The sequence below is a fragment of the Salmo salar genome, chromosome 06 (assembly GCF_965601325.2).
Source record: "Salmo salar chromosome 06, fSalSal1, whole genome shotgun sequence".
NCBI classification, from domain to species: Eukaryota; Metazoa; Chordata; class Actinopteri; order Salmoniformes; family Salmonidae; genus Salmo; species Salmo salar.
The window spans coordinates 5,406,113-5,418,758 of NC_138296.1; the positions used below are offsets into that span (position 1 = coordinate 5,406,113).

General features: G+C 46.4%; 1 protein-coding gene across 4 annotated transcripts in view; it reads left to right on the top strand.

Moving 5' to 3' along the window:
- LOC106606268 (rab11 family-interacting protein 4A) overlaps nucleotides 1–12,646 on the top strand; it is a 103,255-nt gene that overhangs the window by 51,030 nt on the left and 39,579 nt on the right. For all 4 annotated transcript variants that reach the window (XR_006770106.2, XM_045719616.2, XM_045719618.2 and 1 more), the window contains 3 exons: nucleotides 3,012–3,193; nucleotides 4,280–4,447; nucleotides 4,706–4,840. Coding sequence is in view for 3 of the 4 variants with exons in the window: in XM_045719616.2 (XP_045575572.1) it covers nucleotides 3,012–3,193; nucleotides 4,280–4,447; nucleotides 4,706–4,840 (485 nt within the window). In the remaining variant the exon portion in view is untranslated. The remainder of the gene's footprint in view (nucleotides 1–3,011; nucleotides 3,194–4,279; nucleotides 4,448–4,705; nucleotides 4,841–12,646) is intronic.

Genomic DNA, 12,646 nt, shown 5'->3' on the forward strand with positions numbered 1-12,646 from the left:
CTATAACCAGGTTAGAGCCTTCTGTTCCCCTCTATAACCAGGTTAGAGCCTTCTGTTCCCCTCTATAACCAGGTTAGAGCCTTCTGTTCCCCTCTATAACCAGGTTAGAGCCTTCTGTTCCCCTCTATAACCAGGTTAGAGCCTTCTGTTCCCCTCTATAACCAGGTTAGAGCCTTCTGTTCCCCTCTATAACCAGGTTAGAGCCTTCTGTTCCCCTCTATAACCAGGTTAGAGCCTTCTGTTCCCCTCTATAACCAGGTTAGAGCCTTCTGTTCCTCTCTATAACCAGGTTAGAGCCTTCTGTTCCCCTCTATAACCAGGTTAGAGCCTTCTGTTCCCCTCTATAACCAGGTTAGAGCCTTCTGTTCCCCTCTATAACCAGGTTAGAGCCTTCTGTTCCCCTCTATAACCAGGTTAGAGCCTTCTGTTCCCCTCTATAACCAGGTTAGAGACTCTCTGGAGCTGTCTGTTCCCCTCTATAACCAGGTTAGAGCCTTCTGTTCCCCTCTATAACCAGGTTAGAGCCTTCTGTTCCCCTCTATAACCAGGTTAGTCTTCTGTTCCCCTCTATAACCAGGTTAGAGCCTTCTGTTCCCCTCTATAACCAGGTTAGAGCCTTCTGTTCCCCTCTATAACCAGGTTAGAGCCTTCTGTTCCCCTCTATAACCAGGTTAGAGCCTTCTGTTCCCCTCTATAACCAGGTTAGAGCCTTCTGTTCCCCTCTATAACCAGGTTAGAGCCTTCTGTTCCCCTCTATAACCAGGTTAGAGCCTTCTGTTCCCCTCTATAACCAGGTTAGAGCCTTCTGTTCCCCTCTATAACCAGGTTAGAGTCTTCTGTTCCCCTCTATAACCAGGTTAGAGCCTCTCAGGAGCCTTCTGTTCCCCTCTATAACCAGGTTAGAGCCTTCTGTTCCCCTCCTATAACCAGGTTAGAGCCTCTCTGGAGCCTTCTGTTCCCCTCTATAACCAGGTTAGAGCCTTCTGTTCCCCTCTATAACCTCTCAGGAGGACTGCCCTCTACCATTCATTACAATAAAATTGATGTTCATGTTGATTCAATGTAGTGTGTGTGTGTGTGTGTGTGTGTGTGTGTGCGTCCCAGTGGTAGAGCAGTCTGGTGAGGCCAGACAGACGTGTATGTATTATTTACACACACTCCGATCTAGGCCAGTGGTCCAGTCACTACCCAATGTTCTCTACTCCTGTACTCTAAAACGCCCTTCATGTCTCCTCATTATGCATTTATGTAATGTATTTTATGGAGGACCAAACCTGCCATAATTAGTTATAATAATAACCTAATGCACACATGGATACAGTGCCTTCAGAAAGCATTCATACCCTTTGACTTATTCCACATTTTGTTGTTACAGCATGATTTCAAAATTGATGAAATTGTTGTTGTTTTTCTCACCCATCTGCACACAATACCCCATAATGACAAAGTTAACATGTTTTTAGACAGTTTAGCAGATTTATTGCAAAATAAATACAGAAATATCTAATTTACTTAAGTATTCACACCCCTAAGTCAATACTTTGTAGAAGCACCTTTAGCAGCGATTACAGCTGTGAGTCTTTCCGGGTAAGTCTCTAACAGCTTTCCGCACCTGGATTGTGCATAATTTGCTCATTATTCTTTTCAAAATTCTTCAAGCTCTGTCAAATTGTTGTTGATCATTGCTATATAACCATTTTCATGTCTTGCCATAGATTTTCAAGAAGATTTAAGTCAAAACTCCGGTGTAGATGTGGCCTTGTGTTTTAGGTTATTGTCCTGCTGAAAGGTGAATTCATCTCCCAGTGTAGATGTGGCCTTGTGTTTTAGGTTATTGTCCTACTGAAAGGTTAATTCATCTCCCAGTGTAGATGTGGCCTTGTGTTTTAGGTTATTGTCCTACTGAAAGGTGAATTCATCTCCCAGTATCTGGAGAAAGCAGACTGAACCAGGTTTTCCTCTAGGATTATGCCTGTACTTAGCTCCATTCCCTTTATTTTATCCCGAGAAACTCCCCAGTCCTTAACAATTACAGAGAGGGATAGAGAGGTCAGATAATCAACACAGACATTACCAGCCCCTAGAGAGACTGTTACAGGTCAGATAATCAACACAGACATTACCAGCCCCTAGAGAGACTGTTACAGGTCAGATAATCAACACAGACATTACCAGCCCCTAGAGAGACTGTTACAGGTCAGATAATCAACACAGACATTACCAGCCCCTAGAGAGGCTGTTACAGGTCAGATAATCAACACAGACATTACCAGCCCCTAGAGAGACTGTTACAGGTCAGATAATCAACACAGACATTACCAGCCCCTAGAGAGACTGTTACAGGTCAGATAATCAACACAGACATTACCAGCCCCTAGAGAGACTGTTACAGGTCAGATAATCAACACAGACATTACCAGCCTCTAGAGAGACTGTTACAGGTCAGATAATCAACACAGACATTACCAGCCCCTAGAGAGACTGTTACAGGTCAGATAATCAACACAGACATTACCAGCCCCTAGAGAGACTGTTACAGGCCAGATAATCAACACAGACATTACCAGCCCCTAGAGAGGCTGTTACAGGTCAGATAATCAACACAGACATTACCAGCCCCTAGAGAGACTGTTACAGGTCAGATAATCAACACAGACAGACAGACAGACAGACAGACAGACAGACAGACAGACAGAGAGAGAGAGAGAGAGAGAGAGAGATCCCTGCCCTACCAGTGGTCCATCACTGCCTGGGTTGTATTGAATGTGCTGGTTCACTGAGGGTGCTCTTAGCTGTGGGTACTATATGACGGTGTTGAATAAATGTTTCATTGTTCAGGGTCTGGAAGTTGGCCGTGTGCTCCGCCAAGACAACAACGTAGAGGAAACACTCTTGTGTCTGTCTCCAGCATGTTGAGTTGAATAACGGTGATGGTTGACTGTCCTCTCTCTCTCCCCCCTACCGCTCCCCTCTCTCTCTCCCCCTATCCTCCCCCCTCTCTCTCGCTCCAGAACGGCGAGGCCCGACTGGGCCCTCCCATCATCATGTGTACCCGTCCATATCCAGACTGCAGTGTGGAGCAGGGGGAGTGTTGTGACATGGACAGTACCAATGAGAGCGGGGTGGGCTCTGACACCTCTGACGGGGGGCGGAGCAACGAGAAGGAGGAGGGGCTCGGCGGACTGTTCAACAAGTAAGTGTGACGTTATGATGTCACAGATTATACCGGTACCATCTATCTGACCGGGGCTGTAGTACCATCTATCTGACCGGGGCTGTAGTACCATCTATCTGACCGGGGCTGTAGTACCATCTATCTGACCGGGGCTGTAGTACCGTCTATCTGACCGGGGCTGTAGTACCATCTATCTGACCATGGCTGTAGTACCATCTATCTGACCGGGGCTGTAGTACCATCTATCTGACCGGGGCTGTAGTACCATCTATCTGACCATGGCTGTAGTACCATCTATCTGAACGGGGCTGTAGTACCATCTATCTGACCATGGCTGTAGTACCATCTATCTGACCGGGGCTGTAGTACCATCTATCTGAACGGGGCTGTAGTACCATCTATCTGACCGGGGCTGTAGTACCATCTATCTGACCATGGCTGTAGTACCATCTATCTGACCGGGGCTGTAGTACCATCTATCTGAACGGGGCTGTAGTACCATCTATCTGAACGGGGCTGTAGTACCATCTATCTGAACGGGGCTGTAGTACCATCTATCTGACCGGGGCTGTAGTACCATCTATCTGACCGGGGCTGTAGTACCATCTATCTGACCGGGGCTGTAGTACCATCTATCTGAACGGGGCTGTAGTACCATCTATCTGACCGGGGCTGTAGTACCATCTATCTGACCGGGGCTGTAGTAGCCCCAACCTGTAATAAGCACTTCTTGTAGACTTGTTGGACTGCTATTGGCTAGGTGGAATGGGCCCTCTGATAGGCTTGGTGGAATTGGCTCCATATTGCTATACTCCAGACAGTGTTTTCAGATGTCCTGAGTTTCTAGGGAAGGGGTATTCAAATCTTATCCAACAAGTTCCAGAGTACTGCTGGTTTTCTGTTCTACCTGTTAATATCACCTACCTGGTGGGTCTAAATCAGTCCCTGATTAGAGGGGAGGTATGATCAAAAACAGTAGAAATGTCTTCCAGGTTCAGATGGGAATTTGAGGGACCTGGGAGATGGGAGTACGGGACCCTATGGGACCGGGGCCATACTGATTCATACGTTGACTCATGTTCTTTGTGTTCTGATTGGCTGTAGTTCTGGCCAGCTGATTGGCTCGGCTTCTGCGTCCGTCTTCTCGGGGGAGGAGCAGTTTGAGGACTACGGAGAGGGGGAGGACGTGGACTACACTCCCAGCAGCCCTTGCCCCGACGATGACGTGCGCACCAACGGCTTCTCAGACCTGGGCTCCTCTCTGCCCTCCAGGTTAGTGGTACATAGAGGAAACTCACACAGCATACAGGACATTCATCAATGACAGTTGGCCCCCAATGACTGACACACACTGCACACTAGAACCCTTTCCATGCTACACCAACACACACTCTTCACCTTTCAGCCTTTCATGTGTAACAGGAAGGAAACCTATTGCTCTGTTCTATTGACAGATACAAAGAACCGTGTGTAATTAGTCTCTCTCTCTCTCTGTCTCCCCCCTCTCCCTCCCTCTCTCTGTCTCTGTAGTGCTGGTCAGACCCCTCTGAAGATGTGTCACCTGTACAACAGTGATGTGTTGGATGTATATTGTTCTCAGTGCTATAAGAAGGTTAACCTGCTCAACGACCTGGAGGCCAGGCTCAACAACCTCAGAGCCAACAGGTAACACACACACACACACACACACACACACACACACACACACACACACACACACACGCCGGGCACACATATAAACTACTGTTCAAAGGTTTGGGGTCACTTAGAAATGTCCTTGTTTTTGAAAGAAAAGCAAACATTTTTGTCCATTAAAATAACATAAAATTGATCAGAAATACAGTGTAGACATTGTTAATATTGTAAATGACTATTGTAGCTGGAAACGGCTGATTTATTTTTAATGGAATATCTACATATGGGTACAGAGGCCCATTATCAGCAACCATCACTCCTGTGTTCCAATGGCATGTTGTGTTAGCTAATCCGTGTTTATCATTTTAAAAGGCTAATTGATCATTAGAAAACCCTTTTGCAATTATGTTAGCACAGCTGGAAACTGTTGTGCTGATTTAAAGAAGCAATAAAATTGGCCTTCTTTAGACTAGTTGAGTATCTGGAGCATCAGCATTTGTTGGTTCAATTACAGGCTCAAAATGACCAGAAACAAAGCTTTTCTTCTGAAATTCGTCAGTCTATTCTTGTTCTGAAAAATGAAGGCTATTCCATGCGAGAAATTACCAAGAAACTGAAGATCTCGTACAACGCTGTGTACTACTCCCTTCACAGAACAGAGCAAACTGGCTCTAACCAGAATAGAAAGAGGAGTGGGAGGCTCCGGTGCCCAACTGAGCAAGAGGACAAGTACATTAGTGTCTAGTTTGAGAAACAGACGCCTCACAAGTCCTCAACTGGCAGCTTCATTAAATAGTACCCGCAAAACACCAGTCTCAACGTCAACAGTGAAGAGGCGACTCTGGGATGCTGGCCTTCTAGGCAGAGTTGCAAAGAAAAAGCTATATCTCAGACTGGCCAATAAAAATAAAAGATTAAGATGGGCAAAAGAACACAGACACTGGACAGAGGAAGACTGGGAAAAAGTGTTATGGACAGACGAATCTAAGTTTTGAGGTGTTCAGATCACAAAGAAGAACATTCGTGAATGAAAAGAGGCTGGAGGAGAACTTGATGCCATCTGTCAAGCATGGTGGAGGCAATGTGATGGTCTGGGGGTGCTTTGGTGGTGGTAAAGTGGGAGATTTGTACAGGGTAAAAGGGATCTTGAAGAAGGAAGGCTATCACTCCATTTTGCAACGCCATGCCATACCCTGTGGACAGTGCTTAATTGGAACCAATTTCCTCCTACACCAGGACAATGACCCAAGCACAGCTCCAAACTATGCAATAACTCTTTAGGGAAGAAGTAGTCAGCTGGTATTCTGTCTATAATGGAGTGGCCAGCACAGTCACCGGATCTCAACCCTATTGAGCTGTTGTGGGAGCAGCTTGACCGTATGGTACATAAGAAGTGCCCATCAAGCCAATCCAACTTGTGGGAGGTGCTTCAGGAAGCATGGGGTGAAATCTCTTCAGATTACCTCAACAAATTGACAACTAGAATGTCAAAGGTCTGCAAGGCTGTAATTACTGCACATGGAGGATTCTTTGATGAAAACAAAGTTTGAAGGACACAATTATTATTTCAATTCAAAATCATTATTTATAACCTTGTCAACATCTTGACTATATTTCCTATTCATTTTGCAACTCATTTCATTTCATGGATGTTTTCATGGGAAACAAGGACATTTCGAAGTCACCCCAAACTTTTGAACGGTAGTGTACATTCTGCTTCAAACCACCACTCTCTCTCCTTGAAATAAATGACAAACCGTTGCTGTTCTTTAGTGAACCTCCCATCATAGTACTAGCCTATTCAGTAAGTCATTGAAGTGGATGCCTACCCCCCACACACACACACACACACACACACACACACACACACACACACACACACAGTCTCTTTGTAGTGGATACCTACAGTACCATGTTATAGTACTGATTAGCTCTCACTGCCAGTGGTGTTTACTATAAAGCAGATCCCTTCTTCCTCCCCTCTCTCTCTCTCTCTCTCTCTCTTCTTCCCTCCTTTTCTAGGGAAAGAGATTTGTTAAGGGCAGAGTTGTTACCATAGCAACTGCATCCCAGTTAGACACAGGCTGGGTTAAATTGGGCAGAAGGGGAAGGGGGGTGTGTGTCTATGGAGGGGGTAGGATGTAGTCTGCAGTGTATTGTGGAGAGGGATGAGGGCTTTCAGTAAAGACTTGGTGTTCCCTAATGCTGTGGTCTGTTACTGCAGATTCTATGGTTCAGGTGTTATTGGCCTGAGAAATGGACATAGAAATAGACATACAATTGATAGAATAGATGCCATTTTATCACCATGGTTAATGTTGGGTAGTTTAGATGGCACCATTACTTAACGCAGTGGTTGGTGCAGCTAGGATATTTCAGTCAAGTATTCTAAACCTGTCTTAACCCTGTTCCACCCTGAACCCGTTCACCAGCCAGGCTTCTAAACCTGTCTTAACCCTGTTCCACCCTGACTCCGTTCACCAGCCAGGCTTCTAAACCTGTCTTAACCCTGTGCCACCCTGACCCCGTTCACCAGCCAGGCTTCTAAACCTGTCTTAACCCTGTTCCACCCTGACTCCGTTCACCAGCCAGGCTTCTAAACCTGTCTTAACCCTGCTCTACCCTGACCCCGTTCACCAGCCAGGCTTCTAAACCTGTCTTAACCCTGCTCTACCCTGACCCCGTTCACCAGCCAGGCTTCTAAACCTGTCTTAACCCTGCTCTACCCTGACCCCGTTCACCAGCCAGGCTTCTAAACCTGTCTTAACCCTGCTCCTTCCTGACCCCGTTCACCAGCCAGGCTTCTAAACCTGTCTTACATTTACATTTTAGTCATTTAGCAGACGCTCTTATCCAGAGCGACTTACAGTAGTGAATGCATACATTTTTTTTCTGTGCTGGCCCCCTGTGGGAATCGAACCCACAACCCTGGCGTTGCAAACACCATGCTCCACCCTGACCCCGTTCACCAGCCAGGCTTCTAAACCTGTCTTAACCCTGCTCTACCCTGACCCCGTTCACCAGCCAGGCTTCTAAACCTGTCTTAACCCTGCTCCACCCTGACCCTGTTCACCACGGCAGGATTGCTGTATGGACCAAAGTCTACTTCACATCTCCCTTATATTATATTGTTTTGTTCACCATAGCAACTGTCCGTCATGCTCTCTTGAATCACTGGTTCAATCACTGCACCCTATTCCCTGTATAGTGCAGTACTTTAGACCAGGCCCATAGGGCTCTGTAGGGAATAGGGTGCCATTTGTACCACAGTCACACCATATTGTCGATGAGCCAGGTAGAGGTCAGGCTAGATGGGATGTCTCTCTCTGTTCTGTGTGTTGTGTTTCTATGTTTACACTCCATTTGAGATGAGATGTGGTGTGTGAGACTCTTAAGATGCTGGTTAGTTTAGCTATGGTTACCACACACACACACACTGTGGTCATGTCTTTTACTTGAGGGTGCTATAACACAGTAATGAGTGTAAAGCTGATGTGTGTCTCGGGGTGTGTGTGTGTGTGTGTGTGTGTGTGTGTGTGTGTGTGTGTGTGTGTGTGTGTGTGTGTGTGTGTGTGTGTGTGTGTGTGTGTGTGTGTGTGTGTGTGTGTGTGTGTGTGAGTGAGAGATGTAAAAGCAGGTCAGGTTCTAATAGGATCCTAGCCCAGGACATTACTCAGGTGATCTATATATAGCGTGGTTCTCCCTGATGTCACCACAGCCTTCCTCTTGTTATCTAATCTACCTCACTAATCCCTGCCTGGCACTGACGTAACTACGGACCCCGTTCACCAGCCAGGCTTCTAAACCTGTCTTAACCCTGTTCCACCGTGACCCCGTTCACCAGCCAGGCTTCTAAACCTGTCTTAACCCTGGTCCATGCTCTTCCTCGGCTCCCAGTCCCACTCAGCCCTGTTCTTACTATAAAACCAACCCTCTACCATGCCCTGTGTTATAAACCAACCCTCTACCATGCCCTGTGTTATAAACCAACCCTCTACCATGCCCTGTGTTATAAACCAACCCTCTACCATGCCCTGTGTTATAAACCAACCCTATACCATGCCCTGTGTTATAAACCAACCCTATACCATGCCCTGTGTTATAAACCAACCCTATACCATGCCCTGTGTTATAAACCAACCCTATACCATGCCCTGTGTTATAAACCAACCCTATACCATGCCCTGTGTTATAAACCAACCCTATACCATGCCCTGTGTTATAAACCAACCCTATACCATGCCCTGTGTTATAAACCAACCCTATACCATGCCCTGTGTTATAAACCAACCCTATACCATGCCCTGTGTTATAAACCAACCCTATACCATGCCCTGTGTTATAAACCAACCCTGTACCATGCCCTGTGTTATAAACCAACCCTATACCATGCCCTGTTATAAACCAACCCTATACCATGCCCTGTGTTATAAACCAACCCTATACCATGCCCTGTGTTATAAACCAACCCTATACCATGCCCTGTGTTATAAACCAACCCTATACCATGCCCTGTGTTATAAACCAACCCTCTACCATGCCCTGTGTTATAAACCAACCCTCTACCATGCCCTGTGTTATAAACCAACCCTCTACCATGCCCTGTGTTATAAACCAACCCTATACCATGCCCTGTGTTATAAACCAACCCTCTACCATGCCCTGTGTTATAAACCAACCCTCTACCATGCCCTGTGTTATAAACCAACCCTCTACCATACCCTGTGTTATAAACCAACCCTCTACCATGCCCTGTGTTATAAACCAACCCTCTACCATGCCCTGTGTTATAAACCAACCCTCTACCATGCCCTGTTGTCAGGTGCGTCGTAAAAAGTGGACCAAAACGCAGCGGGTATATGAATACTCATCTTCTTTTATTAGAAGGAAACCAAAACAAAACACTTATACAAAAACAACGACGAAAAACAGTCCTGTAAGGTACTCTGACTATACAAGGAACAACTACCCACAAAAACCCATGGAAAAACACCCCTACTAAATAGGACCTTCAATTAGAGGCAACGAGGAACAGCTGCCTCCAATTGAAAGTCAACCCAATAAACTAAACATAGAAATAGAAGAACTAGAACAAACATAGAAATATACACTGCTCAAAAAAATAAAGGGAACACTTAAACAACACAATGTAACTCCAAGTCAATCTCACTTCTGTGAAATCAAACTGAACACTTAGGAAGTAACACTGATTGACAATAAATTTCACATGCTGTTGTGCAAATGGAATAGACAACAGGTGGAAATTATAGGCAATTAGCAAGACACCCCCAATAAAGGAGTGGTTCTGCAGGTGGGGACCACAGACCACTTCTCAGTTCCTATGCTTCCTGGCTGATGTTTTGGTCACTTTTGAATGCTGGCGGTGCTTTCACTCTAGTGGTAGCATGAGACGGAGTCTACAACCCACACAAGTGGCTCAGGTAGTGCCGCTCATCCCGGATGGCACATCAATGCGAGCTGTGGCAAGAAGGTTTGCTGTGTCTGTCAGCGTAGTGTCCAGAGCATGGAGGCACTACCAGGAGACAGGCCAGTACATCAGGAGACGTGGAGGAGGCCGTAGGAGGGCAACAACCCAGCAGCAGGACCGCTACCCCCGCCTTTGTGCAAGGAGGAGCAGGAGAAGCACTGCCAGAGCCCTGCAAAATGACCTCCAGCAGGCCACAAATGTGCATGTGTCTGCTCAAACGGTCAGAAACAGACTCCATGAGGGTGGTATGAGGGCCCGACGTCCACAGGTGTGGGTTGTGCTTACAGCCCAACACCGTGCAGGACGTTTGGCATTTGCCCGAGAACACCAAGATTGGCAAATTCGACACTGGCGCCCTGTGCTCTTCACAGATGAAAGCAGGTTCACACTGAGCACGTGACAGACGTGACAGAGTCTGGAGACGCCGTGGAGAACGTTCTACTGCCTGCAACATCCTCCAGCATGACCGGTTTGGCGGTGGGTCAGTCATGGTGTGGGGTGGCATTTCTTTGGGGGGCCACACAGCCCTCCATGTGCTCGCCAGAGGTAGCCTGACTGCCATTAGGTACCGAGATGAGATCCTCAGACCCCTTGTGAGACCATATGCTGGTGCGGTTGGCCCTGGGTTCCACCTAATGCAAGACAATGCTAGACCTCATGTGGCTGGAGTGTGTCAGCAGTTCCTGCAAGAGGAAGGCATTGATGCTATGGACTGGCCCGCCCATTCCCCAGACCTGAATCCAATTGAGCACATCTGGGACATCATGTCTCGCTCCATCCACCAACGTTGCACCACAGACTGTCCAGGAGTTGGCGGATGCTTTAGTCCAGGTCTGGGAGGAGATCCCTCAGGAGACCATCCGCCACCTCATCAGGAGCATGCCCAGGCATTGTAGGGAGGTCATACAGGCACGTGGAGGCCACACACACTACTGAGCCTCATTTTGACTTGTTTTAAGGACATTACATCAAAGTTGGATCAGCCTGTAGTGTGGTTTTCCACTTTAATTTTGAGTGTGACTCCAAATCCAGACCTCCATGGGTTGATAAAATGGATTTCCATTGATTCTTTTTGTGTGATTTTGTTGTCAGCACATTCAACTATGTAAAGAAAAAAGTATTTAATAAGATTATTTCATTCATTCAGATCTAGGATGTGTTGTTTAAGTGTTCCCTTTATTTTTTTGAGCAGTATATTAACATAACCCCCCAAAAAACGAAACACACAAAACAAACACACCCATGCCACGTCCTGACCAACTACAATAACAAAATGACCCTTTTACTGTGTTATAAACCAACCCTGTACCATGCCCTGTGTTATAAACCAACCCTGTACCATGCCCTGTGTTATAAACCAACCCTGTACCATGCCCTGTGTTATAAACCAACACTATACCATGCCCTGTGTTATAAACCAACCCTATACCATGCCCTGTGTTATAAACCAACCCCCTACCATGCCCTGTGTTATAAACCAACCCTATACCATGCCCTGTGTTATAAACCAACCCTGTACCATGCCCTGTGTTATAAACCAACCCTGTACCATGCCCTGTGTTATAAACCAACCCTATACCATGCCCTGTGTTATAAACCAACACTATACCATGCCCTGTGTTATAAACCAACCCTATACCATGCCCTGTGTTATAAACCAACCCCCTACCATGCCCTGTGTTATAAACCAACCCTATACCATGCCCTGTGTTATAAACCAACCCTATACCATACCCTGTGTTATAAACCAACCCTATACCATGCCCTGTGTTATAAACCAACCCTGTACCATGCCCTGTGTTATAAACCAACCCTGTACCATGCCCTGTGTTATAAACCAACCCTGTACCATGCCCTGTGTTATAAACCAACCCTGTACCATGCCCTGTGTTATAAACCAACCCTATACCATGCCCTGTGTTATAAACCAACCCTATACCATGCCCTGTGTTATAAACCAACCCCCTACCATGCCCTGTGTTATAAACCAACCCTATACCATGCCCTGTGTTATAAACCAACCCTGTACCATGCCCTGTGTTATAAACCAACCCTGTACCATGCCCTGTGTTATAAACCAACCCTGTACCATGCCCTGTGTTATAAACCAACCCCCTACCATGCCCTGTGTTATAAACCAACCCTATACCATGCCCTGTGTTATAAACCAACCCTGTACCATGCCCTGTGTTATAAACCAACCCTGTACCATGCCCTGTGTTATAAACCAACCCTATACCATGCCCTGTGTTATAAACCAACCCTATACCATGCCCTGTGTTATAAACCAACCCTATACCATGCCCTGTGTTATAAACCAACCCTATACCATGCCCTGTGTTATAAAC